Source organism: Manis pentadactyla, chromosome 8 (assembly GCF_030020395.1).
Source record: "Manis pentadactyla isolate mManPen7 chromosome 8, mManPen7.hap1, whole genome shotgun sequence".
In the NCBI taxonomy this organism is placed as follows: Eukaryota; Metazoa; Chordata; class Mammalia; order Pholidota; family Manidae; genus Manis; species Manis pentadactyla.
In genome coordinates this window covers 35,906,634-35,934,373 of record NC_080026.1, presented here as the reverse complement: position 1 = coordinate 35,934,373, position 27,740 = coordinate 35,906,634, and the positions used below count along the sequence as shown (strand labels likewise).

Genomic DNA, 27,740 nt, shown 5'->3' with positions numbered 1-27,740 from the left:
GCAACAGAGATTTTCTGGTCCACAAAACCTAAAATATTTTTTAATGCAATTTAAAAACTAAAAACAATATACCCGTTTCTCCCACCGCACCCCTCTCTCCCCTGCCTCTGGTAACCTCCAGTCTGTTCTCTGTGTCTGTGATCTTAGTTGGGAAAGACAGGTTGATAGATAGTAGAGGGATAGGTAGATAGATTCTACATATAAGAGAGATAATATCTGTCTTTTGTGTCTGACTTATTTCACTTAGCATAATGCCCTCAAAGTCCATCCATGTTGTCACAAATGTCAAGATTTCATTCTTTTTGTGGCTGAGTGATATTTCACTCTGTGTGTGTATGTCACAATTTCTTTATCCATTCATCTATCAGTGGACACATAGGTTGTTTCCATATTTTGGCTATTACAAAGAATGCTACAGTGTGCATAGGGGTGCATACATCATTTTGAGTCAGCATTTTCATTTCTTTCAGATAAATACTCAGAAGCAGAATTACTGGATCATATAGTATTTCTGTTCTTAATTTTTTGGAGGAACCTCCTTACTGCTGTCCCTAGCAGCTGCACCAATTTACATTCCCACAGGGTACACAAAAGTTCCCTTCTCTCCACATACCTAGCAATGCTTGTATCTCTTGTGTTTTTGATACCAGCCATTCTGACTGATGTGAGGTGATATGTCATATATCATTGTGGGTTTGATTTGCATTTCTCTGATGATTAGTGACATTGAGCACCATTTCATATACCTGTGGCTATCTATATGTCTTCTTTGGGAAAATGCCCACTTTTTAATTGGATTGTTTGTTTTTTTTGCTATTGATTTGATATTTTCACTGATTCAACAGGTTGCCTTTTCATTCTTTTGATAGTTTCTTTTGCTGTGTAGAAGCTTTTTTGTTTGATTTAGTCCCACTTGCTTATTTTTGCTTTTGTTGCTTATGCTTTTAGTGTCAGATTCAAAAATCATAATTAAGACCAATGTCAAAATGCTTACTGCCTATGTTTTCTTCTCAGAGTTTTATGGTTTTAGGTCTTACATTCAAGTCTGTAATTCAGTTTGGGTTAATTTTTGTATGTGGTATAAGATAGTAGCCCAGTTTCACTCTTGCATGTGGCTGTCCAGTTTTCCCAGCACCATTTATTGAAGAGACTGCCCTTTCCTCATTGTATATTCTTGGCTCTTCTGTCTTAAATTAGCCGACTGTATACATGTGGGCTCTCTATTCTGTTCTGTTGATCTGTGTGTCCATTTTTATGGCAATACCATACTGTTTTAATTGCTATAGCTTTGTAATACAGTTTGAAGTCAAGGCCCGTGATGCCTCCAGCTTTGTTCTTTCTCAAGATTGCTTTCACTATTTGGGGTCTTTTATGGTCCCATACAAATTTTAGGACTATTTTTGCTATATCTGAAAAGTGCCATGGGAATTTTGATAGGGATTGCCTTGAATCTATGAATTGCTTTGGATAGTATGGACATTTTACTACTAATTCTTCCTATCCATGGGCACAGAACATCTTTCCATTTACTTGTGTTTTCTTCAGTTTCTTTCAATAATGTCTTACAGTTTTCAGTATATGGGTCTTTCACCTCCTTGGTTAAATTTATTCCTAGGTATTTTGTTACTTTTGATGCAGTTGTAAATGGGATCGTTTTCTTAATTTCTCTTTCTGATAGTTCATTATTAGAGTATAGAAACACACCAGGTTCTTATGTATTGATTTTATATCTTGCAACTGTACTAAATTCATGTATTAGTTCACTAAGCATAAAAACATTTTTTATCTGCCTCTTTAAGAAAAAAGTTGTAGACCCCTGATGCAAATACCTGCTCTACCCAAGTTTCTTGTCTGCTTAGCTGTCCCTTTAGGCAGCCACTGCCCCTGTACTGCCCTGCTGTCCTTGAGGGCTTGCTGGTAGCCTGCCTTTAAAGGAAATGTGTTAGATGTACTGGGTCCATTTTTCAGGGGTTCCTTGTTCATCTACTTAATTCTGGCCAAACCTCTGCTGGCTAAGAACCTGGTTCTTCTGAACCATAAAATATTTGTAATATTAAATCTCTGCTTTAAAAATTGCAAATGGATTAATAACTATTTGATTTTTACAAATACACATTTATTTTAAATTCCTCCAATTTCCTTTGGTGCCACCATTATCTTTCTGAAGTGTGATATACAAGCACTTCTGCTGTGTTATGATATCTGTATTCCTGAGGAATCTCAAACTACATAATTGCAAACTAAAAACAACAAAACTTATGAGAAAAGTAGAGTGGGCTAATGCAAATCTAAATAATTTTGAACCACAGCTGTTATAAAAAATAACAATCCTAATAAAAATGGTTTTAAAAGACTCATTTAAACCTAAAATATGAATATTATAATAGACAGCTTTACTTTTAAAATAATCAATTTAGCATGCTTGGGCAGTGCGGTGCTTAGAATGATTTGAGGCTATCTCTATATGTAATACAAAAAGGGTAAGATGCACATGATGGGAAGAACCCCAGGGGAGCACTTCTAAGACAGATCCCCTGGCTGCACTGAGCCAGAGGGAGAACAGGTATGGTGTGTGGCACGGTGTCTCTAGCTTATTGCATGCAGCTGACAGAGTGTATTTTGCATTGAGCTTCTATTATTGATTCGAGAGAATATTTAGCTGGGAAAAAATTACCTATGAACCAAAGCAACTTACATGTTCTGTTGACAACATTCTCTGCTTATCCTTCACATATGAGCTTATTGACTTGGCAAAACATACATTGTAGCAGAACTGACTACTTCCTCCTTTAGTCTCTGTCTTTCTCCAAATAATGTTATGCATTAAACAGTCTGGGCAGGAATATCTGAATCCCAATAACTGGCAAAAAAAACCAAGCAGATGCCAAATAAGCATTAAAAGTTTCAGGTCAGCCTTTATGTCAAGATTGCATGTTACTCCACAATGTATGTTAAATCCAAAGAGAATGAAGAATAAAAGGGTGATTGGAATGTCATTAATGGCTTAACCTTTCTTGTGTCATTTATGCTTCTCACTTCTGGCTCCCACTTTGAGGAGCTCTCAGCTGCTGATTGAGCAGTTTGTTCACTTCAGATGGGCACCATTATGCACAAATGTACATCACACAAAGTAAGGGTGGAGGGCAAAACTGCTTTAATACCACCAGAATTTGAGATAGCAAGGTAAGCCTGAAAGAGTGTGTTCTAGATGTAAAAGTACAATTTTTTTAAGGTACACAGAAGGTTGGGTATTTATGAATATGTATCAGCACATGTTTAGAACATGACAATAGGAAAGTGAAAGTCTTTAGTAATATGACACTGTAGAAATACAATAAACCCACTGAAAATATTGAACATTCTCAGGAGGAGGAAAAAATACAGAGAATTAGACTTTGATAAATGCTTGTTAAAATCTAGCATTTTTACTGAAGGCCTATAAAATGAGGTCATCTTGGTCCTAATACATGAAGAAAATATGGAACAGCTAAGCAGAAGTTATTCTAAGCAACAGTAGAGTCTCTTGGAAGGTGAGATAAGGTATAAGTAGCACCTTGTTTTCAGCCAGAATCATATCACAGTAAGCGCGGGAACATTTTGGTATGCTAACAAATCCTTAAGAGGGCATCAGAGCAACAATTTAATGCAGAGTAAAATAATAGGTTATTTTTAAAGGTGCAAAATTAGCTTGTGACTGGACTTCAGAGAATTAGTTAGTGTCAGGGTATGAAAACAGCTGTCAGAGGCAAAATGTAAAATGTTTGAGCAATCATTGATGGAAAATGCAGAAGGGAGGTGTGACCTCAGAGGTGTTAGAAGAAATGCTATTCAAATTAGTGACTATGTAGATAAAATATTGGTGTTAAAATCTCCGAAAATTGGAATGCTGCAGTTGGTAGGTTTATGAATTGAATTAGAATTGCATTCAAGTGTAAATATTAGATTACACATGCACGCACACCATAAGAAAGAAAGTTTTGTTTTTCTCCTACTTAACAAAGATAGGCAATTCCAGGGCTACTTTAGTGGTCTGTCGTCAGGCACTCAGGCTATTTCTATCTTTCTGCTCCACCGTCTTAGTAATGATGTCCATCCTCAAAATTACCTCTTGATTCAGGATAGCCGCTGGAGCCCCCAGCCATTAGGTCCTCAGCCCATTTAGGATTCAACAGGAAGAAAGGAAGGATAGGAAGGCCATGTTTCCCTGCTAAAGCCACCCTCTTTAAAGAGGTCTATTGGAAGTTGTATCTAGTCTTTACCTATCCCAGTTCCTAAGGTGGCAAGAAAATGTGATCCTTAAGCTGGGACTGTTGCCACTCCAAATAAAAGTGAGGTTCTGTTGAAGGAAGATGAAGTTTGCAACAAAGGGGACATGTGCTGAGCTAATCTTTTTATTAAATTGAAAGGGTAGGGAGAGTAAATGCCATATGCCTAGGAAACATGTCTGTGTGGGACATCTCAGTATAAGTAAAAGTTGGGATGAAGATAAAAATAAAGAACAACAAAAATGTTACCATAGTACAAGTATGTCAGGACCATTTGGCCAGAGAAAAGATACATTATGATGCATTCTCATTACTAAGGTGGCATAGAAACTTCCATAGAGCGGTGGTAAAGAGCTATGTTATAATCCTTATTCTGCCTCGTTACTTAAAAAATGACCTAGTCAAGTTTCTTGATCTCTCTGGGCCTCAGTGTGTTCCCCTATAAAGTGGAAATAGCAGTCCTTTCCTCCTAAGGTAGTTGCAAGGATAAACTGAAATGCCACATAGAAAGTCATAGTACAGAGCTGAGAGTCAAGTGCAGGGCCACTACACCCACCAGTGTATCCATGCCATCTCAGCTAGAAGTCCCATTTAGCTGAGAGCAAATGACCAGGCAAGCTCTTGCCTCACGCCACCTCTTGCTGGAGGGAAAAGGAGGAATCACACTCATCCTTGTGACTTAGTCCTAAACAACACAGAAAAGTTGCTTGGTGATGTAGGACAGAAATGGCAGGAATATTGGGAGAAAGCAGCCCTCTGGTAGCCATAGAGGGTTGAGTATCCAACTACCTGCCCAGGAGCTCCAAAGCCAGAAGAAAAATAGATCTGTGAGTGGAAGACTGCGAATGGAAGCCCCCAATGGAAGATGACTGGCCAGGTGATTGTTGAAGAACTTGCCACATAATTCTGTGATCATGGCAATCCCCAGGGTGAGAAATTAGGAAACGCCAAAATCACCAGCTTGAGTTCTTGGAGATCAGAGCCTTGGATTTAAGAAGGATGCGCAAAAGGGCAATGAATATAGGGAAGGTAAAGATCTGAAATGTAAGGTTAGCATGGCCACAGATACAAAGTTACCACCTCTTCCCAAAAAGTTGAGGACAAAAACAAAAAAGAATTCTCCTACTTCCAAGTATCTGAAAGCTTTCTTCAAAATAAATTACAGTGACTCTTTTTTTTCTTTAAATGGGAATTTTATCTGTTTGTCTTGGAAATATTCTAGTAAAAGGCAGTCTAATGAACATCCCTGTGCTCATCACCCAGCTCTGCCAGTCATGTATCATTTTTCTCCCCCGCCATCAGGTTATTTTGAAGTAAACCTAAGACATCTTAACTCAGTTCCTAAGTACTTCCGCGTGTACATCTAAATAAAACATAGTGACTCTTTTTACAAAATTCAACTGCGGTACCATTGTCAGACCTAAAAATAATTAAGAAGCTCTTAATATTGAATACCCGGTGTTCAGATTCCTTAGATTGCATCATAACCTTTTTTCATTTCGCTCAGTCAGGGTGCAAATAAGATGCACATACTGTGACTGGGTGTGTTCCTCAAGTCTCTTTTAATGGAAATTTATTTGTTGAAGAAACCAGGTTATTTATCCCATAGAGTTTCCCACAGTGTGAAATTCACAGTGTGAATTTTACTAATTGCATACCCGTGGTGTGGTTTACCATCTTCCTCTCCCTGCTCTATTTTCTCAAATTGATAGATAAGATATTACAGCTTGATCAAATTCAGGCTTGATTTTTTTCAAGTCTCCCTCGTAGGTGTGGTTGGGTATTAGCATGAGGAAGCATGGGAAGTCTGTTTATCTTGGTTTTCTTTATGTTCTGAGCCATTAAGAATTATTGCCTAGATTCATTAGTTCATTAGTGACTGCAAATGGTGATATCCTAATTAAGTGTCTTATGAACTCACTTAATTTCAATATTTTTAATGTTTTTCAGTCCTTTGAAGTTATTTTTACTGATTCTATATTGACTTTTAAATATAACCGATTTAAATTTCATATATGCTAAGTTTGGTAACATCTGAAAAGTCATCTAAGGAAGAGGCCTGGATAACATCTGCACTGAGCTAACAACCTCTGCCTCTTCCAGATCTCCTTTTTTGAAAGGAAAGCTTTCTCACTGTAATTTTTTTAAGTAGAGTTAAGTCTCAGCCTCTGTACTCCTTCCATATGCTTTACCAGCTGAACTCTCAGACCTACTAGCTAGATAGGCTCCCTAGTGATTAATTTTTTCTCCTGGAGACCTAGAGGCCTGCAGTCATGCACATATGGTATCTAATGGCTTGGTGGGTAACTGAGTTAATGGTGTGTGAAGGTGACCTGAATAAATTTGAAATCAAAACTAACGTGGAATATGGCAAGCTGCGCTACAATAAATCTGGGGTACTTGTGCCTTTGCCTAAGTGGGTGTTAGGTGACTTGCAGAGAAGCTAGGGAGCCTGAGCTCAGAAATCCTGTCAAGGACACAGTAAACTGAATGCATCCTTTCCTGAAAGTTTTAAATGAAGATGTTCACTGCCCCTTACAGATATTCTGCTGGCATTTAGAAGATAATTGCTGCTCTTTTACAATTACTCTGACTAATGACCAAGACAGAGCAGGCACTGGTTTGATTACATCAGCTTTTCCCAACCCTACGTTCTAGGAAAAAAAGATGCCCGCAGAATTTGACTTGCCTAATCCACTTTGCTGTGGGTGTGTGGTCATTTGCAATCTTCTGGGGAGGGGGCTGGATTGCCACTTTGTCTTCAGTTTGATTTTGATTGTTGCAGCCATGTCAATGAAAAAGGTTTTGAGCATAACCTCCCAATCCATAGATACTAATTTACTGGTAAAATGTACAGTACTGTGGTAATGTTATATACATTCTAAAAATAATTTTAAACTGTAAGTAAACATTTTCATGTCTTTTTCTTACATCCCATGAACCTTTTTGTGCATTCCACTTTGGGGTCCACTTCCTTAGTTACATGAGGTAATGTCTGAGGTTCCAGGGAAACTTTGGTATCCTCCAGACAAATAGGACACCAAAAGCAAAATACAACTTTAGTTTTTAAAATCAGAAAATGTGTAACAAAATCGTTCTAGTTATTTTCAACATACAAGTTTCTACTTTTTTTCAGAAATGAAATTTTATTTTGAATCCCATAGCAGAGCCTCATAATCATTTCACAGGTAGGACTTCTTGAAGGACGTTAATACATTTCCATAACTATCTGCATGTAGTAGTCTGGACATGTATTCTAGTACATGAAACTTAAATACCCACCCCCCACCCCCGAAAATCTAAATAAGACAGTGGTCACTGATTTTTGCTAAAATAGTCACTGCAGAGTTCCTGTCAATCATCAAATTATTTGAACCCATATCTCCACAGCAATAGGCCACTTCACTCCCCCACATAGTTTCTTTTACTGGGTAAACATCACTTCTTCAGTGTAGGTTGTTCCAACTCTCAAACTTCTGCTACTCTTTGTCTTGTTCAGACCCTAGAGATCTTTGCTTCTTGGACTCCTGTTTCATTTGGCAGATACTGATTGAACAACTCCTGCTGGCATTGATCTAGACTGATGATCAGAAATGTATTTGACTAGGTCCTTGCTCTACACAAACTTGGAATCAAGGAGAGGAAGGAGTCACACTGAACCCTTAAGTGATGTTTAACAAGGTGGGAAACAGACCAGAGGAATTAGAGGTCCCTTGGCTGGGGGAGGCAGGTGGGTGCTATTAGTGATCTGTTTGAGTGTCAAAATGTCAAAAAGAAGGAGCCACTCAGAGTGCTTCAAAAGGGTACTGCCTAGGGTGGTAAATGGCAGATGGTTTTTCTAAGCAGGAGAGTCTCCTGAACAAAGGCGAAATAACAGTTAGCCATGAACGCGGGATAGAGGAGAAGGGCTGGACTAGTGTGGACCGCAAGGTTGCAGAATCCTGAGAAGAGCCCTGGCCAAGGGTGGCACAGCTCACTGTAGTTTTAAGAGTCCCTTGTCCACATTATCTCATGTGAACTTGGAATCTGTCTGGAAAGGAGAGTCATTGTTACCTGAAGACTTTGGGTGCAAATGAGTGAAACCACTTGCCCAGTGGCACATAGCTGGTAAATGGTGGAGCCCAGGCTGAAACCCAGATCTCCTGACTCCAGGCCTTTCTTCCCTTGACCTGACCTCCCTAGGGCAGGTTACGGGTAGCACGGGCTTGGGACAGAGCTTCAGAACTCACACAGAGCCAGAGAAATGTGAGGGGCTTGACAGGGGGAGGGGGCGGGCTGACTGAGTGGGAAAGAGGAGAATATAGAAAGTGTGGCCGAGGTTTTCCAAAATGATGGACAAGTGTGAGACCTCAGCTTTAGGTGCCCACTGTGTCTTAGTTCTTTCTTTTTCAAACCCCTTCTAAATCAGATACTTGAGTTGCTTATCCTTCCTAAATATATTTATTTACAGCATTTTAGATTCAAATGTGTGCTAATTAGGCTGGTCACTTGTATTTCACTGTCTTTATGTTTCCAAATAGTTGGGAATGAAGGGAAGAAATTTCAGGAAGCATGTGATTTATTCAAGGAGAGGGAGGGGGAAGGTATTTTTAGCTTCCCTCTTAAAATCAGCCCTTCACTGAAAGACCAGCAGTTAGCTGTACTTTGAAGGGAACTTGCATTGCTTGGCCATGGTCAGAATCCCAGTCTGTACAATGTGGCTTCCTCAAAAAGCTCAGAAAGATTATGCCTGAAATTCAGAAGGTTGTTCTTAGTTTCCTCAGATCAAGGAAAGGAAGGAGCTGGAGAGAGGCTTGTGTTTTAAATGGCCTGGTTTATTACATGTCAGGTCTCAGCCTTTACAACAAAGATGTGTTGACACTAGCTATTCTGAGGGGAGAGATTATGCACATTGTTACAAACTGACACATCCATCATCATGTAGTCCTGGGTATTAATGCATATGGCACTGGGCTCAGTGCCTTGGAGAGGAAATGTAACAAGCACAGCCCTTATGAACTAGAGCTTAAAACTAGAAACATGCTGTGGCCATGTGGTGGGAGCAAGCCCATGTGGTCCCCCCCCCCAGAGGTGGGGGAGGATTCCCTTGGGCAGTGGTTCAGTGCAGAGGACAGAAACCTCGTGGATGAGTGAAGGGTCTGCCCTTTGTCATGGAGCCATTGTATCCTGGGGGTCAGTGGGGGGCCCTTCCAGAGGCACAGCAGAGAGTGGGAGCTGTAATTGTGTGTGGTGTGTGTGTGAGACAGTGTGGTGGGAATTATGACCCCTTAATATTGCAATAAACAAAACCCATTTGTTTCTGTGTGCTCTCCTATGAGATAATAGGGCAGGTTTAATATCCCCTTATTTTATAGGTAAGAAATCTGAAGCTTGGGAACTTGCCCCAATCCCCACAAGAAATTAGTCCCAGAGCTGGAATAAAAACCCAGCTTGCTTCATTCTTGACCCCAGACCGCCTACTAAAGTTTACACAAATGCACACAGGTCCCCAGTAAGGCCATAGTAATTCAGATCATTCATGGGGTGGGGACTGGCTTGTGGGTTCAAAGGCTGTTCACAGACAGACCTATTCTCGCTTCTCTTACTCTGACTGATGAAGCCAGGCTGGTGAAAAGTAACCCAACTCTGCCATTCTGGGAGATGGTGTAAGTGCTAAATGCCAGATACTGGCAATAGCCCCCAGAAACCCTCCCCATTTCTGAGGTAGTGCTGTTCACACGGGCATTGCCATCTCCGCAGGGAGAGTGTCCCAGCTCGGTAAGTCATGGCCTGTTCAGAGATGTCACCTTGGCAGTTAGGATCTGGGCTGGCCCCGGAGGCCACATTTGTGACCCACCTGAATCCACCTGCTTTGGTACCCCAAAGAAGTGCTTGTATTAGGGCTCCAGAGAGCAACACCTCCAAATACTGCCATAGGGTCAAACCATTTTGTTGAGTCTCTTACAGTAAATTAAACACTAAATGAAACTTTTTTTCATTCCCAGACTATGTGTGGCTGTGTTTCTCCACAACACAGTGGCCCAGTGTTTTTTGTAATTCAGAATCAAATTGATGGCCCCAGACACCCCTCACTTGTTCTTTTTTGCAGGGACCAAGGAAGAACTAGAAATTATAGAAAAACTAGAAATTACTCTTCCTCCTGGCATAAGGCAATCACCAGTTGGATATGTATTCTGCCAGTCACTTTGTGTGTTCATATTTGTGTATCTTGCTTTATGTGAAAGAAACTATTTGAAATTAATAAATGTTCCTTGATAAAATGTAAGATAGATGGACTATTATGGCTTCACTGCCCACTAACGTGAATACAGGAAGAGTGTTGCCTTTGGAGTCAGTGTCAGATCTATAGAAGTTACCACCTGAAAATAGAAGATATAATGTTATTATTCATTACTGAAAGAGACCATTACAGAGATAATATATTTTCCCTTTTGTAGAAAAATACATTTAAGTGATTAAAAGGTATTAATCAACCTTTCTGTTTTCATACGGAGGTACTTTTATTCTTTATTGACATAATTATGTATACAAAGTTCAGAAAAGAAAAAGTTCACTGTTTACTTTTCTGATCATTGCTGTTCATTTTATGTCATGGTTATTACTGACAATAGTCTCTGACCTACAGGAAGGGGTGTTAACAAATGATCCCCTTTGGGTGTAAAGTGAGTTGGAGGCCAGCCTCAGTCTGACTCTTTGGGGAAGTGGAGGTGGAGAATGAATTGTTGCAGAGCTAGAACCTCCTGGTGGTCAGGCATTGACGCCCCTCCGTGGAGGGCAGTCCTCTGCATAAGGGCAGCTGTGAAGGTAACACCCAGGGATGGGTGAGTTGCTGGGAAAGGGAACCTGGGTGGCCAGCAGCAACCACTACACCTCCTTTTCTTTGCAGACGAATGGGTGTAGCACTTGGGAAGGCAGAGAGGAGGTCCTTGAAGTTTTACACTTCAAAAACATGGACTTGTGGGCTTTCAGGACCTTCAGATCATCAAGCCCCTCATTTTACAACTGATAAAACTTGAAGTCACAGAAGGTGTAGTAGGTTGCCAGGCTTGTCCAGGCAGTTCCAGGGAAGCTAAGCTTGTACCAAGCCTCCTGCCTCCCAAACAGCTCACTCTGAACAGCCCTGCCTAGTCTCACCCAAGAAAGAGGCTTTCTTCGGGTAGCTGGAAAGATTCACAGGGGAGAAGGTCATTCCAGGTTAGACGGCGGGGTGGCGGGGGTGGGGGTGCAGGGGGGAGGAACTCCTTGCTGGGCATTTCTTGAGGGGTATGTAGTTGACGAAGTGTGGTTCACAAGGAAGCATTCCATTCCTGGGCTTTGGCAAAGTGAGACAACATGAAGTGAAAATGCCCGACCACCTTCTTCCCCCTGGACTCTCACCACTCCCACCCACCCCACCTCTCCTGTCTGTGCATGCTTTCGCCACGCAGAAGCATGCTGCCCCGTGCCCCTTGCCTTTCTCCTTTTCTGTGGTCTGATAAGGAAGTGGCCTTGAGTCCCCTGGCCATGTTTTTGCCACTGCGCTTGATGGCATGGCCAAATGTGGCCCTTCCTTGCCCCTCAGTGTCCTCACTGCGAAATGAGGCCTCTACCACACACTGTAGGCATCGGTTTCCAGACCAAAGTCATCCACACCAAAGCCACACTTTTGTTACATCCATACCCCACCTGGACTGTTTTAATTACTTGATATTTTTAATAGATTCATTTGTACAATAATTACTTTAGCTTTGCTGTAAGTGATTAATAAGCATTAAATCACATGGATATGTTACTTATGTTTTTCTAAGCTACATATAGATTTACAGCTATTAAAACTAAACTTTTTATCCACATTCCACCTGAAATCACCTTATATATGTAACCGTTAAGTTGAAAGAGTGGGACTGTTGAATTCAAGCAAGAAACTTTTTACTCCCTTGAACTATACAGTTAGTCTTGGCATCCCCTTGGATACAATTTTGAGCAGGTCCTGTAATAGCCAAGGGGGGGAAGCCCTTCTGTTACTTTTAGTTCCGAGAATAACCTGAGTACAATAATGAAAGTATCAACTCTAGTTTGACAGTGGCAACTCTGAACGTGGTTTTAAGTTAAGCTCCTCCCCTCCCGATTCTAAGCACTTCTTCGCCGGAGAAGCCTGAAGTGGCCAGGACACGTGGTCATCTTCTTACCCTCCCCACCATCTCCCTACCTCCCAGATGGGACTGCTGATAGTTCCTGCACAGGTACAGTGGGGAGCAGGCAGGAAAACGCGTGCATGGATAAAACTGGCACCATCTAGTATTAGTGTTACCTGGGCTCAGCAGGTAGGTGCCCAAAGGGGGTCTTTTCTCTAGCAGGACTGCTGCAGGTCTTGGGGTCCCCCCTCCTCCCAGGGATCACTCACCTGCAGGAATGTGTTCAGGGCTGGTTACCAGCAGCCCACCTCTAGGGCCCTTGGGAGAGAGGTCTCGTGGATGGAGCACACCTGCACCAGGGAACCAGTCACCCATTCCTTTGGGACACTCTGGGAGCCAGGCTCTGCTCAGGGCTTCTCCTGCAGGGCATCCTCCCAGCCCATTGCCAGCCAGACAGCATGTCAAGGCTTGGGTCTGGCTTATGCTGCGTGCCCCAGAAATGCCCAGGTATACACACACAACTCAGCCAAGTGGTCTGGTCCCCTGGAGGCCCTTTTTACCTGGATAGGGAGAGCAGGGAACCAGCCAACAGCTCTCCAAGGATCGCCTGCCTGCCCCCCTCTGGGGGTGTGGGAGGTGAGCTGGCCACTCACTTTGGGAGGTACTCAGTGCTGTGGGTTGACTGGCCTTTGGGGCCTCAGTTTAATTGGTGGGAGAAGCTCCCTGTCCACAGCATCACCCACCCCCACCAGTATGGCTGGGATGCTCTTCTGGGGCAGTGCCCAGCGCCAGCTCCAAACCCCTTCCCTGGGGGCTCCTTGCCTGGAGAGCACAGGACAGGACTGCATAGTGACTGGGTCTCCTTCGCCTTCAGACAGCATCTGATTGTCAGGCACTGGCCAAAGCCCCTCAGGATGACATCTCCTCCAATTTTTCAGGCATGGGTGAGATGCACGGTTGAGTCCGTTCCATCCCCAATTCACTGACCCTGTGGAGGCTGCATAAAAAACGCAGCTTCTATGTTGCCTCTTGGTTTCCTAAGCTCCCATTGTGACACCTGGGGTGGGTTGCAAAGGTCTGTTTTGAACTTTTCAGCCTGTTTTCTAAGCACAGCAGCATAGCCAGTGGGCTTTGTTTGCTCACAGCTTGCAGCAATGAGAGTAGGTAAGGGGCCTCCTCATCCATAAGTGATGCCTCTCCACTGGGCAGGGACAGGAGCCAGCTTTGCACTTTGAGGACTTCCTGTCCTTCTCAAAGGAGAAAGAAGGTCATGTCAAAGGGCTTCCTGTTTTTACAAACTGGCTGGCAGGTCCCCAGGGTCCTATAAGAGGCATTTTTATTCAGTAGTGAAGGAGAGCTCCAGTGCTCAGGCAAAGAAATCCCTGAAACCTCAAAGTGCTGGGAAAGGAGGAGGCAGACTGCTCACCAACCCATTCAGACTGAAAGATCGGATGGGGCATGGGCATCGGTTCAGAGTGGACAGTGAGGTGAAGCCTCTCCATCTTGCAACTCCTTTCTAGCTGGCCCCATTTTGTGGTTTGGGGGCAGTATTAGCACCATGTATTTTAAAATGGGGGTATATATCTAAAGAGCTTTACATACATTTTATCATGCTCAATTCTAGCTCAGCACATAGAGAAGGTGTCTAACTGGCAAGTGATATTATCCCCTACTTATAGATCCATCAAGTTGCAAAAACCGGCATGTTGCTCCTTCCGCATTACCATTTAGCCTGAGAAATCTCCCAGTGTTTTACTGTAGGTCAAAGACCACAATTTTCATCTCACCCAACAGCAGAATGACAAGTAAAGCACTTGTGACTATTCTTCCCTGTCACTCCTCATCTATTCTTTGTCCTCTGTTCTGGACTCAAAGGGAGGTTGTCCAACCATGCATATCATACATGAGTGCAGCCATACATACGACTCTTCACCCGCTGACCTAGGTGAATCATAATTTATTCCAGAAGAGGTCTAGTCAAAAATAAGTGCAGAGCCCAGTACAGCAAAGGCAAGGAGATTCCCTTCTTTTTGTTGCCCGCAGGCCAGTTTGGAGGCAAGGAGACAAGGTTCCCTGAATGCTCCCACTGTAATTATTGAGCACTGTCCTTTCTCCTTGAGAGGCAAGGATTGGGGAGGAGGTTTTAGGGTAGTCAGGCTTTGAGACTCTTAGCTTCTCAGGTCTTCCAGAGCCCTGAGAGGCCTGGGAGGGACACAGCGAGGACCCCCAGCCAACACACACCTTTACCTTGAGAGGTTAGGTGACATACATGAGCCAAGGACTGCAAAGTCGAAATTACTCTGTGATGTAAATTGTTCCTGCCTCGCTACTGAAATTCACAGGGATTTGCATTTTAGAACTTCTAATCTTGGAATTAAAGATGTTTTCTCCTTGTTGAATTTTTGACTTCAGGAACAGGCAGATGTAGTTTCTTTTGGTCTCCCTCTTTTCCTTCCTTTTACCTCACAATTCCTAAGAGAGAACCTTACTCCTAAGAGAGCTATGCTGAAGGAAAGAGGAATCAACTATGAAATACGCCTTTTAAGGTTTACAACTCTCCTATTTTATTTTTCGTTAAAATACACCCTTAGGTAAAGTCATGGACCATAAGCTCATTTGCTGGAAGAAGGCTCTGTGGTAGCATTTGGCTCCTGAAGCAGGTGGGCGGGTGGGAGGCAGGCCCCGGCCCTGGTTTTCTGAAGGAGCTGGACCTTGCCTGGGACCCATCTTTTCCCTGAGACCATAAACACATTGTGGCTCATGAATCCTTTTTGCTTTCTTGTCCAGCCAGTATGTGTTTACTGAGCCACCTACTCTGCGCCAGACCTCTGCATGTGCTGAGCCGCAGTGCCCTGCCCTTGAGAAGTTCACTGTCCCACAGGGTGGATGCACGGGGACAGCATAGTCCATAGAGCAGGAGGACAGTATTAAGAGAGAAACTGAGGCATATTACAAGACTTGAAGAGTTTATTTGAGCAAAAATCAATTCAAATCGGGCAGCACCAAACCAGAAATGGTCAGGACCACTCTGTGGACAGAGGCCAGGATGCTTATACAGAGAAGGTGTGGAAGCAAAGAAGGTTTGGCTCTAGCTTAAAGCCTAGTTGGCTGTTTTGCGACTGGTTGGTTTAATTTTGTAACCTTGATGCATTATAGGCTTAGCTTACATGGGCTGCCACAGCATCAGAGCCACATTAGTCTAATGGCCTACTTGTTTAATTAGTTATGTTAATGGCACAGAGGAGGCAGCAGCTAACTTGATCCGAGGGAGCGCAGGACTGCAGACTAGTAAAGGATGAGGGGGAAGGAATCCACCCGGGAGAGAAAGAGAGGGAGGAAGGCACGCCAGATGAAGGCAGGGCAGGCCAGACGTATGCCAAGAGCAGGAGGGTTTGGGAGTGAGGAGTAAGTTCATCATAGGTGGACCTCAAGCAGAAGAGGAAAGGGAGTCATCAGAGATCAAGCTGGAGAGCTTGTCGGAGCCCACACTGTGAAGGTCCTGTGTGTGCAGCTGACGTGGTCTCTCTGCCACAGGGAGCTTTTAAAGACTTTATATAGGGGAATTAAATCTTCAGTTTGGGAAACTAGTAGCACTGAGGAGGGTGGATTGAAGGGGTGAGGGTACAGAAGTAGTGTCTTAGCCCAGGGCCTCTAGAAAGTGGAGCCTGAGGCAAAGATTCAAGTATTACTAGTTTTAGGGGGAGAGGGTGCAAGCCCAGGACAGTAAGCTGAAGGACGAGGGGAACTGAGGCCATGAGGAGTGGTGTGAGGTCAGGTGATGGAGTGTATGACCTGCTGGCTCCCGCCTCACTGGGAGTCACACAGACGGCAGCGTGGGCACGGGGCGCTCTGGATCCTGGAAGGTTTTCAAGGAGGAGCTGTACCTTAGCACAGTCTGTGGAAGAGAGAAAGGGCAGATTTATTTGCCCTGCTTCCTCCTGTTTTCTGCTTCTCACAGACTCTGGTTCACCTCACAGGGAACTAGTGCCCTTGTACTTCTCGGGTGCTGTTAAGGAATGGGGGCCCCCCGTCTCATGGTGTCCTTCCCAGTCTGATGGTGGAGGGCAGCCTGGCTTGTGGGAGCACCAACTGAGAAAGGAAGAACAGGAGGCATCAGGGGAATCTGAGAAGGTTTATAAGGTCCTGTCCCCACTCAGACGAGGAGCTCAGCTCAGCGATGACGACAGTAGTTCCAGCAGGAGGGCGTGGATGCCAGAGTGAACAGAGGCGGCCAGGGTACAGAAGATCTTCATTCACTAGAGTCCCTAAGTCCATCCCAGCCTTTCGGGGAGTTACATCACAGTAGTGGTTAGTAACAGGCTTCTGTGGCTAGTTTTGGGCAAGTCATACTCTTTGGCCTTGTGTTTCTTAAGGAAAATATATGATGCATCAATCAGTGTATGTTTGTAAAACCATGGAGTGAACCAAGTCCAGTTTCTGTACTTGTGGGAAAGGGAGTGGAAGCTACTACTTTAAACATAATTAAAAATCCGTGTTGGTCCAAATGGAGACCCCATCACAAGTGTGCTTGCCAGGCCTCCTGCTGAAATGGCAGATGCTGATGCTGCAAGCTCAGGCCACAGCAGGGACTGCTGACTCTGGGGACCCAGGGGAGGGCAGGGGTCCACCAGGGCCAAGTCAAGCTGTGGACTGAGACACTGCCAGGACCCGTGTGCTCTCGCATTGGCCTTCTCTGTGTGAGGATTTAAGTTTTCTGCGTGGAGCCCGGCCTCCGTGCAGCGGCGCTGGGCTCGTTTCCACAACCTAGTTCTGCAGCTCCCTGCTTTGACTCTGGAGAGGCCTTGATCTTCCACACCCACTCAGCCCTTCCTGGGAGGATGCTCCCAGCTCAGCACTTACCAGGTGCTCTCCATGGACCAACCACCTCTGGGCAGAGCGACAGAATTATTTTTTTCAAACCTGGAAGGTTATAAGGTGCCATGTGGAGGAGGGGAGGAGGAAAATTGGGGTCCAGCAGAAGGGATGTGTGTGTCTACACTGGGAGGCAGGAGTGTCTCTGGATAGCACCCACTGCAGGCAAGAGTTCAGAATGCTACCATTCACCAAAGAACATCCCCACACTCCTTTTGATTGCCTTTCAAATTTGTAAGTGACTGGGTTTCAGGAGTAGACAATTTTCTTTGACCTTGGTCTCTTAGGTCAGAGAGAAAAAATTTTCTAGGGAGTGATCTGGATCCAGTTCTTCGATCAACAAGCAGTCAAGTTCCATGGTGTGACCTTTACCCTGGGCCAGAATGTCTAAAATAAGGGAGGAGAGGGCCATGCTGGAAAATGTCCTCACCCAGCATAGCCACCAACCCACTTTGGGCCTTCCCGTGAGTTGCAAAAGGCAGGCAGAGCCATGCTAATTTAAGAAACTTTAGTGCCCGTTTTCTCAAACACAAAACATAGCATTGTTCATTGGAGAGAGAAATGGATCCTTTGAACCTCCTCATGTTAAGGACTGAGCCTTCCAGTGTGGTGGCAATGGCAGAAGCTTTGAAGTCCTACAGACCCATTTCTGTATTTTCTTGATCGCAAATATTGAAATTTTTTCTATTTTAATTGCCTAATATACTGAATATACCCACCACCCAGATTTATAGATATTAATATTTTGCAATATTAAGCAGAGAAATTACATACTCCAAGTATCATTAAAGCTCCATTCACTTTCCCAGACCCTCCCTCCCTCCTCAGTAATCCGTATCATTTTCAAGTTGGTGTCTGTCATCCCCATGCATATTTTTGTACTTAAACACAAATGCCTGTATGTAAGAAGATTATCCATATGCATAATATTGCCTAGTGTTGCTTTGTGTCGTTAAAAAAGAACCAAGCCATACAAACTTTTGCCATCAGTCCCAGTGCTGCTGCTTATAGAAACCGTGGACAAGTCACATCACCTTTTTCAGCCACAGAGATCTGTTACAATGCTGGTGTATTAATCCTGGTGCAGTCCAGGTAAGGATCAAGACCTGGAGAGGAGAAGACAAATTTGGTATTATGGAGGCAGAGTCAACAGGACTTTGTGACTAATTTGATGTGTGCAATGGCAAGCTTGATTCTGGTGCAGAATAATGTCTGTCTCTGAAGATGAGGAACACACAGGAAAAGCAAAATGATGGCTTCCCTTTCTGACCTATTGTGTTGGGATTGCATGCAGCACATCCAGGTGGAGAGGTTCAGGAGGCAGTTGGATATTTGCACCCGAAATTCAGGCAAAGGTACAGAGCTGGAGTTGGCTCTGTGGGTTCCTTTAGCATTCAGTGAGCATCGACTTCGGGAAGGGAGGCAGAAGGTGTGAGTGGCTCCTCTGTCACCTTTACCCGGAATCCATTGCATGACTTACCCTTACACAGTTTCTACCAAACTCTAACAAGTGGCAACAAGAGCCTTGGGTGGAATCACCTAGTTGTCATGTCAACTTCAAAGGTTAGAGTTCTGTTCGAAACATTTTTTTTTCCTTTAATAACCTGCTGTGATTTTCTCGTTCATGAAATTGCATAAATCCTCTCTAGAGGTAATTTCTACTTCCAAGACTTTACTGAGCCTTAATGTTACTACATTCACAGACTTTATTAACCCCTGCATGTACTTCTTTAAATTGCATGAACTTGTCGTCTTGTTATGCTTCAAGGAGCCCCTACCTTTTCCGGGGCTCATGGCAGTACCTGAGTATCGTATATAGTGTTCTCTTCCCAGGCATGTGATCCGGATCCTTATCTTGGGTCTGTCTGCAGCCAGTGCTCTCTAGGACGGAAACCAGGTGGCCTTTCGCTGCTCTCCTTTGTCACTCACTGCAGACCTAGTCCAGGGGCCTTTGGTGCATCATCACTAGCGAGCAGCTGGCTTTTCACAGGGAAGTGTCTCCTTTCGCTTAAAGCAAGGGTGCCTGCCCCCACCCCTGCCCAGCCCCTGTGAAAGCCCAAAGGATGCCCTGGCAGGCTGCCTTCTGAGAGGGGTCCAGCCAGAGCAGCCCAAGTGAACATGTGGGTGGGGAAGTGCAGTCGGCTGTTGTTATTGTAAGGCTCCGGGGAGACCTGGGGAATTTGGGCTAGGGGACAGCTGCAGATGCCGCGGGGCCCAGAAGCAGCTCCGGCCCTGGTGTTCTCTCCTCTGTGTCTCCCTGCTTGCTTTCTCACTTTCCCCTCATTGCCTTTTCTCCTCCTCCCCCCTCCACCCACCCCACCTCCCCCTCACTCTCCTCCTCTCCCCTTTACCCCTGTCATGCCTGCGGGGTGACGTTAGGTCTCAGTCACTTTCAAGGTCCCTCATTACCAAGTGCCTGTCTCCCCTTTCCTCCCCTCTTTCAACTCTTACCTGGTTCTCTCCCCACCTCCACGCCCACCCCACACCTCGCAGCTGGCTTCCTCAGGACTTGTCTCTGGCCCATAGTTGCCCAGACTCCAATACGGAATGACCTTTTTGTAGCCCACAGCCATCTGGCAGTAATCTCTCTCCGTGCAGGAGTCTGAGCTCCCAAGAGAGGGTCTCACGGCTCAGCTCAGCTCCTTGAGCCTGGCCACGCTGTCCCAGGCTGCTGGCCAGTGTCCTCCTCAGGTCAAACACACACTGAGCTGGTCGCCCTGGCCAGGGGTAGCATCACAGAATTTCCTGCCCGCGTGCCGGTGGCTGAGGATGGGGATGGGGTCTCTGAGAGGGGGCATGTGTGGGCAGGGGTTATGGGTACATCTAGCGAAGCACTGTGCCATAGAACCCCTCAAATTAACTTACCCTGTGGAGGTGATCTTATAATTGGCTTAAGCTGTGGATGGGAAGCCATGGTTATAAACTTCCTGGTCACATGTGCACTAATTTCAAGTAGACACCTCTAAAATAATGGATTTGGCATCATCCAGCCACACCAAACATGGCATGAAATTACATTCTCAGTCCAAGTGTCTATTTTATTCATATGTTAGGATGCAGGGATGGACTCAGTTGATTCTGAACAATATCATCCTGGTACATAGAATGGAGAATGTGGACTGTATTGTTTTTCCAGTCGTGAGGACTTCTGATACACAATTTGAAACATGTATCTCCCAAAGTTGCAGGGCCCTTTGTAATATTCTCTACCAGGACAGTGACTAACAGAGGCCAGGTCCTGAACTCAGCTCATGATGCTATGAGGGTATCCCTGGCACCCGAGAGGTGCTGCGGCCCCCTCACCAGAGCCCCCTTCCCCTACTCTGTGCTCTGTGGCTGCTGACGCCACACCCGTGTCCCTTGCGATCTTGAGTCACCAAACTGCCTATTATTACATTTTCCTGGAGTGTGTGTGAAAGCAAGCTTAGAATGGGAAAACCTTGTCCCACTTCTGTACAACTGGAAAACATTATGGAACTTGAATCTTTCAGATTTCCACCAAAAAAAAAAATTGAAAGCAATCTACAAAATCCAGTTTGTGCAAATTAGTCACACGGAAATGCGAGAAGGGAAAGTAAGCTTGCTTCCGCTTCACAGGTGGCTTTGATTTAGAAAATATGCCTCAAAATTTAGTACAAAAAAGAGGTTTGTTTCACTTCTAATAAAAATAAAACTACTTTCGAATGTTTCAGGGTTCATCAGAGTTTACATTTAATCTTTTTTCCACTTTTGTCTACCTGGATATGCTCATTCTCTCTCCAGCTGCTAAGTCAATCAGTGTATATTGTGGGAAAATCTCATCTCTCTATGATCTGAATTAGGTGGGATCCAGTTCTGACAACATGCATTAATCACCACTAGAAATAGTGGCAAGAGCCAGGGATGTTTGTATTCCTCAGGGACAGCTTAGCATCTCTGGACAAATATTCCAGTCCAGCTGACTGCCTTCTCTGGGCTTTCTTTCCCCAAACTTCCTCCCCCATTATGCAGGAGCCAAAAGCAAAGTGTTGGGTCCCTGGTAATTTACTAAGTGCGGACAACACTAGAAAACAATTGGCCTTGAGCTCTCATTGGTATTCAGTAATATGTTGCTATATATATATTTCTTCTTGAAAAACTGTACAGTGGCAATGTAACTGATTTTGCCCTCAAAGTCTGATTGGATTACTTTCTAAAGAAACTTTAGGAGTTAGACTGCCAAATTTCTGCAGTCTCTGTCTTAAGAACTCCTGTCTCTGTGGCCTCTAGCTATGAGACAGGTTGTTTCAAGAATGAAAAGAGAAATGTCTTCTCTTTCTTCCCTCTTTAGAATAAGAAGATCTACTTGGACATTATTCACACATACATGGAAGTGCATGCAACTGTTTATGGCTCCAGCACAAAAAATATCCCCAGTTATGTGAAAAACCATGGTATCCTCAGTGGACGGGACCTGCAGTTTCTTCTCCGAGAAACCAAGGTAAGTTTTAGTAGTTCCATAAAAATTCATCAGTGATGATGTTTACAGGTTTGTTGGCATTGAAAGTGGAATCGGAATCTCTCATGCTTTCCTTTCAATGCTTCAGTAGCTCTCTAGGTCATGTCTGGCCAGTGGTTTTCTAGACTGCAGTGTAAATATGAATTGTAGAAGGAGGTTGCTACATTTTGAAGTACATTTGCTGAGGACCTACTCTGCCTGGCGTCAAGCAAGGGGCTGGGAGTACGGTGGCCACCAGGAAGAGGAAGGCTCTGTCTTGAGGGTCAGACTGATGATAAAGCAGCAGCTTTCACAGCAAGCCGGGGGTGCCTAACTCCTCCACCTCCATAGTCACCTCTGATCAAGAACTCGGTCCCCAGCTAGCTTTTCCTTGCACCTCCTCATTCAAAAAGTTTACACTGGACACTGAAGATGTTCAGATGTTTGGAAGAGGGAAAAGTCTCTTTGGGCCCAAGGAGCAGGGAATGAATGTATCATGAAAGATGGGAGAGATGAAAGATGAGTGGGGTGTGGGTGCATTTGGCATTCAGACAACCAGGAGGAAGAGTCAGATGGTGTTGATGGAGATGACACATTCAGGAGCGAGCCAGAAACCAACCATGTAGTCCAAGTCCTGGGGAATCATGGAGGATAAAATCAGACAAGTCGCTGAGATGTCCAGTTGCCACAGACATAGTAGACAGTTCAGACCATGCACTGTAGGTAGCTGGGGAGCCACCCATGGGGGACCGTGTTAGTGACATGGTGAATGTGTGGTTTGACACTGTGGGGAGATCCACGCAGTGTCTGTAATTCTGCCATGGAAGTATCGTGCAGTTAGAGGACTTGCCAGTAGACCAGAATTTGGCCTTGAAGGGTCAGTTGGCATTTGAATGTATTAGGTATATTCCCTCATGCTTAGTAACACTCTCTTATTTATGAATATTGCAAATACTTATTGAGTAGTTGCTATGTGCCAGGCATTGTACAAGGGATACAAAAGTAAGGAAAATAAGCACCATCTGTCTTAGGCTTTCCCAAAGTGTAGGGAAGCTTATCAATAGTGAATTTTTCTGCTTGGGTCCCTGACTGACTGTGTTTTTGTCTCCAAGGTGGGAGAGACAAGCTGAGTGTGTGAATTTCTGTGGCTTAAGAGTGATCTCTAATCATTACGTGATACTTGGGTTGTGGAAATTGTGTTCACATCTGTGTCCTGTTTAATTCTCAGAGCAGCCTGGAGAGGTATCAGGGCAGGCACCATCATTAGCTTAATTGTAAACATGAGGACACACACTGGAGCATGTGCCTTGTCCGCAGTCACTCGGCTTGTCTTGGAGGTGGCCCTAACTCAGGATTTTTGTATTGCATATTAAAACTCTGCTAGGCTTTCCATGCACCAGCCTCGTGAATAAACACCCAGTCAAAAGAATATGCAGCGCCTTTCTGTCTCAGTTTCTCTGTATGTAAACGCATTTTATCATTTGTGTCTCCAGGTCATTTGTGTGATGCCATAAGGAAAAGAGCTTGATAAATTATTTATATCCTTGGCCAAAGATCCGGTTTGTTTTAATTAAGATTTTTTGTCTTCACAAGGTCTCATCTGTAGTCTGATGACTGTTGGTGGCAATTCAGGAGTGAAGTTCATGCCCCACTTAGCGCTGTTGGCTCCCCACACACCGTCTCTCTCAGGATGACATTTGAGAGTCGTTGAGAGTGCCAGATTCCTTAGTCTGTTTGCCATTTGCCTCATTTTACTTTTCTCCACATCAGACTGTGGAGAAAGCTCGAGCTCCTTTAAAATTACACTTGGCAGCGCTGGTTTTCAGCAGCATGTCATTACTGTCTCCCGCACTTCCATTAACCCACCTTGTGAACGTCGTACTCAGCCTTGCAAATTTTAAAAGAACCCTTACTTACCTACCATTCACTTACCCTGTCTGAGAATGGCAAGTAGGTCCCTGATGTCTAGGAGAGGAAAAGAGGCCCAGGCCACAGTGTCAGAGATTGCCTGACAGCCAAGGACGACAGCTTGAATGTTGAGCGTAAGGGGCATGTATTTTGCCTTGAAAAACTGGTACCTTCAGAGGATGTCACTGATCCCATTTTGTATTTCCTGTTCATCTGACTGGAATATATTAAAGTACCCCGAGTGGAATTATGGCTAAAATAGTTGGCAAATATGATGAAAATGAGGCAGTGGATTGCTGAGACTCCCCTTAAACCCAGAACACAGCAGCAGGCACTAAAATGAATGAATCTTGGGCTTTAAAATAATGACACTAAAGACCACTCGGGCTTTGCATCTATAACCTGTTCTACCTCTAACTCCTTCCTCTGTGTCTCTGAGCAATTTAAAAGTGATTTATTCCAATCCATGTTGAAAGTGGAGAACTGGAGATGCAGAGAAGCAAATGTCTGTGGAATGAATGGGATTCTCAGACTCCACAGACTCCTCACCAGAGAGAGGCAAGCCTGGTGCTCCTTGGGGTTAGAGACATATTGAAATGATTGATGCTTAATCAGCTTCTGACTCATTGTTTTTCTTTATGAGCCATCTCTGAATCTCTGCACCAAGCCCCACAAACCCTTGGCTCAGCAGAATTTTGTCCTGACATGCCATTAGGGGCCCAGGTGTCATTAGCAGGCTCCAGCTGCAGGGAGCCTCTAAAGACAGGAGAAATTCAGTATAGCACTAAAATTGGGGCTAAAAGAGCTGGGGAGTTGTTGAATCTGGAAGATTCTAATAGGCATATAAATTTAGATGAATCAATTATTTATCAGAGGACTATAGACAAGTCAGTCAGTCCAGGAAACTCTAGGGATGCAGCTTCAGCCAGCAGATCAGGACTGGCTGGGGTGGCATGTTTTATGTTTAGATTAAATGTCCATCTCTTATAATGTGATCTCTTTGTTCTTCCTAATTCTAACCTCGTCATGCCCACCTCCCCAGTCTTACCGTGGGAGGGTCCTGGTGGAGTGGGGCATTCGCATCCTAGGTTGGAGGAACATTTGGAATGAGAACAGGGGCCTCCCTTTGTACAGTAAAACTGAGAACAAATCCTGGCTGTGGAAAACCAGGGAAGAAGCTGCCGCTGCTCAGGCTATTGCCACCCCCCTTCTCTACCTGAGCCTCCCATCCTCCCCCACGAGCATGTGGTGGCTCAGGAAACCCGGGTTCCCTACCCCGTCTGCTCTCCAGCTTACCTGTCGGCTCATCTAGAAGCCCAGGCAGGGTTGGAAGATGAACTGCGTGTGCGCGGTCCCTGTTCCGTCCCCTCCTCATAGTCAGCTGTAGCCCTTTGCATGGGCTCAGATGTGGTGGCAGAGCCTCTTTCAGAAACCCAGGCCTTGAAGCAGCCCCCACCAGTGGGCCGGACGCCCTCAGCTCCCTGACGGCAGAGGGACTCTGCTTGTCCTGGTCACGGCTACATTCTCAGCGCCTAGGAAGTGCCTGGCTTGTTGAAGGCCTTCAGATGATTGGATAAAGATGAAGAATGGAATCAGGATGAAATCCATCAGCATCGGGGATAAGGGGGCCATGACCCTCGGAGTGATTTCTTGCTTTTCACATGAATCATGCACCCAGATCCCCAGAATCTCCCCAGCAAGGGACACCATCCTTCTGATACTCCGTGCCTGCCTCTCCAGGCTCTTGCTCACGTCTGGCTCTGCGAGACGGAGCCCAGAGGCCTGATTTCCGAGGAAGCAGTCCGTCTTCCATTGCTGTCTCAGATGCTGAGGTATTTGTCCCAGGCAGCCAAGCAGCCCTCGTCCCAGTGACCAGCACCTGAGCTCATTCCCATTCCACCTAGATGGGAAGAGTCCACATTTACATGCATTGCCCTCCCCTCTCCCTTCCCACATATGTATGTAGAAGGACAAGTGTATGGAGAGAAGAGTTAGTAACCTCTCAGACTTCAGAGCCCATCCCACACACAAGTACACACAGAAACGGTCACCATCTCCTCAGAGAGACCTGTGGTTGCTGGGAAGATGTAATCTATTGGTATTTACTCTTTTGCTTAGGTACCTGGCAAACTTGTATTAGGTACTGAATATATCCCAGGCCTTATTCTAGACATTTTTGGTACAGGGAGGGCAGTTTTGCTCCCAAGGAGTACACAGGTGTGGTAGAGGAGACAAACAGGTAAGTGGGTAATTACAACAATGTGGAAGGTAAATAGGTGGAAATAATAATAAAAATTAATGACACCAACTTAAAACCCCACTGTGATGCTGTAGGCAGGCTCAACCACCCAGGTGTGTAGATGTTGCACTGTGACTTAGGAAGTCAATGAACTAGCAGGTGAGCTGCTATGGGGGACGGGAGCTAGTCATCAGTCACGTTTAACACAGCACATTTGTGTTCTTGTGGTGCCCACAGCCACAGCATTTTTACAACAGTAACAGCCGTTTTCTCTACTCCTTCCCATGCTAAGCCTTTTCCATGAATTACCACCTCATCACCAAACTCCCCTAATGCCTGGGGCCTTGTGCCACCTCACTGTGAAAACCCCAGGGTCAGCCTGGAGCAGAATTTGGGTGAGAGAGAGTGGGCAGGGAAGGCTCCTCCAACGGGTGACCCCTGATCTGCCTTTTAATGGTAAACATTCACAATAGCATGACTGAAGATGGTCAGTATGTACAGTTTTAAATTTATTCAGATATTCTCACTCCCCCATCTCCGAGTTAATGCATTTGCAATGTAAATTGTAATGCATTTGATTTTGTGCCAAGAATTTGGTACAGGAACTTTCAGTCTTGATACCATTGTTTGTGTTTTGTTTGTTTCTAGAAGGTCACTTAGGTAACTGGACAGAGCCCAGGAGTCTTTCCAATGAGCTGGTCTCCAGGAGATGGCCTTTGATTTAGCAGCCAACTTTGACAAACTTCGGGCACTTAAACACGCTTGACAGGCATCTTTGTCTCCTTCACCCCTCGAGCTCTCTATGAGAGACTCCTCTGGCAGTATAGATTAGGGGCTTACGAGCCCATGAGATGGGGTAACCTAACCTGTAGGGGAGATATTTTGGCCACTTGTCTCTTCCTTCAGCATCAGCTGCAGAAGGGAAGACAGATGTCCAGAGTGGGACCCTTTGGGCTACGTTAAAGCATTGCCTCTCAGGAAAGGAAATGTTCTTCAAACCCAGCCATTGTGTGGCTGCCTTGTAAAGACGGAAAAGGCATACCTATTACAGAAATGTGATGACTCCTGACCATTGGATGACAAATTAACAAGTAAAGCACAACAATAGCCTATGGCTCATGGGACTGGCCTTTCCATGGGGCAGTCACTGTAAGCCCCGTCCCCTCTCTCTTTGGATGGCTCTCCCTCCCTTTTAGTAGTCCAGATACTTCATGAAACAGAACTTGTTAATACAGATGCAGGTGCTGAGCATTTTGTAAAAACCCACCACCACAACTCCCGCACACCTAAGCTCCAGCTAAATAATACAACGTCACAGATACGCAGCTATGTGAACTGGATCTAGACTTGAACTTGATTGCTGTTTAGTGAGTATTTACAAAATGCCAACCCTTGGAATACATCCTTTCCATGAAATATCTCATTTAATCTTCACGGCAGCCTCATGAAATAAAACACTATTACTTTTACCATTCTAACACATGAAATGACAAGTTGAGAGAGTTTATGTTACCTTGACTAAAGTCCTATAGCTAGAGAGAAAACATAAATGGACCTCAGATAATCCATAGAAAGAGGCATGTAGTGATTTCCCAGTTACAGAACTAGGAATTGAACACTGGTCTGCCTGACTCCAGAGACCGCTGATAATCTTCTCATTGTCCTGATAAATTTGTGCCAATAATCAACTATATATTTGCTAAGCTGAGATTGATTCATTGCTCAGACTCCCTCCTGGACCACCCCACCAACTTGGCAAATTTAAAAAATGTGCGTCTAGTGTGTGTCTCCTATTTTGGATTGTCCTTGATGTTCCCCATCAAGAGTGACTGGAACCTGACCAAATCCAAGGAGCCTTCCTAAGGACTACCTTTGTTCACATTTAG

At 44.7% G+C, this 27,740-nt stretch overlaps 1 protein-coding gene across 5 annotated transcripts in view; it reads left to right on the top strand.

Annotated features, from left to right (window-relative positions):
* Nucleotides 1–27,740, top strand: part of MGAT5 (alpha-1,6-mannosylglycoprotein 6-beta-N-acetylglucosaminyltransferase) — a 335,878-nt gene that overhangs the window by 274,126 nt on the left and 34,012 nt on the right. For all 5 annotated transcript variants that reach the window (XM_057505663.1, XM_057505664.1, XM_036886669.2 and 2 more), the window contains one exon: nucleotides 21,561–21,710. In XM_057505663.1, the coding sequence (XP_057361646.1) occupies nucleotides 21,561–21,710 (150 nt within the window). The remainder of the gene's footprint in view (nucleotides 1–21,560; nucleotides 21,711–27,740) is intronic.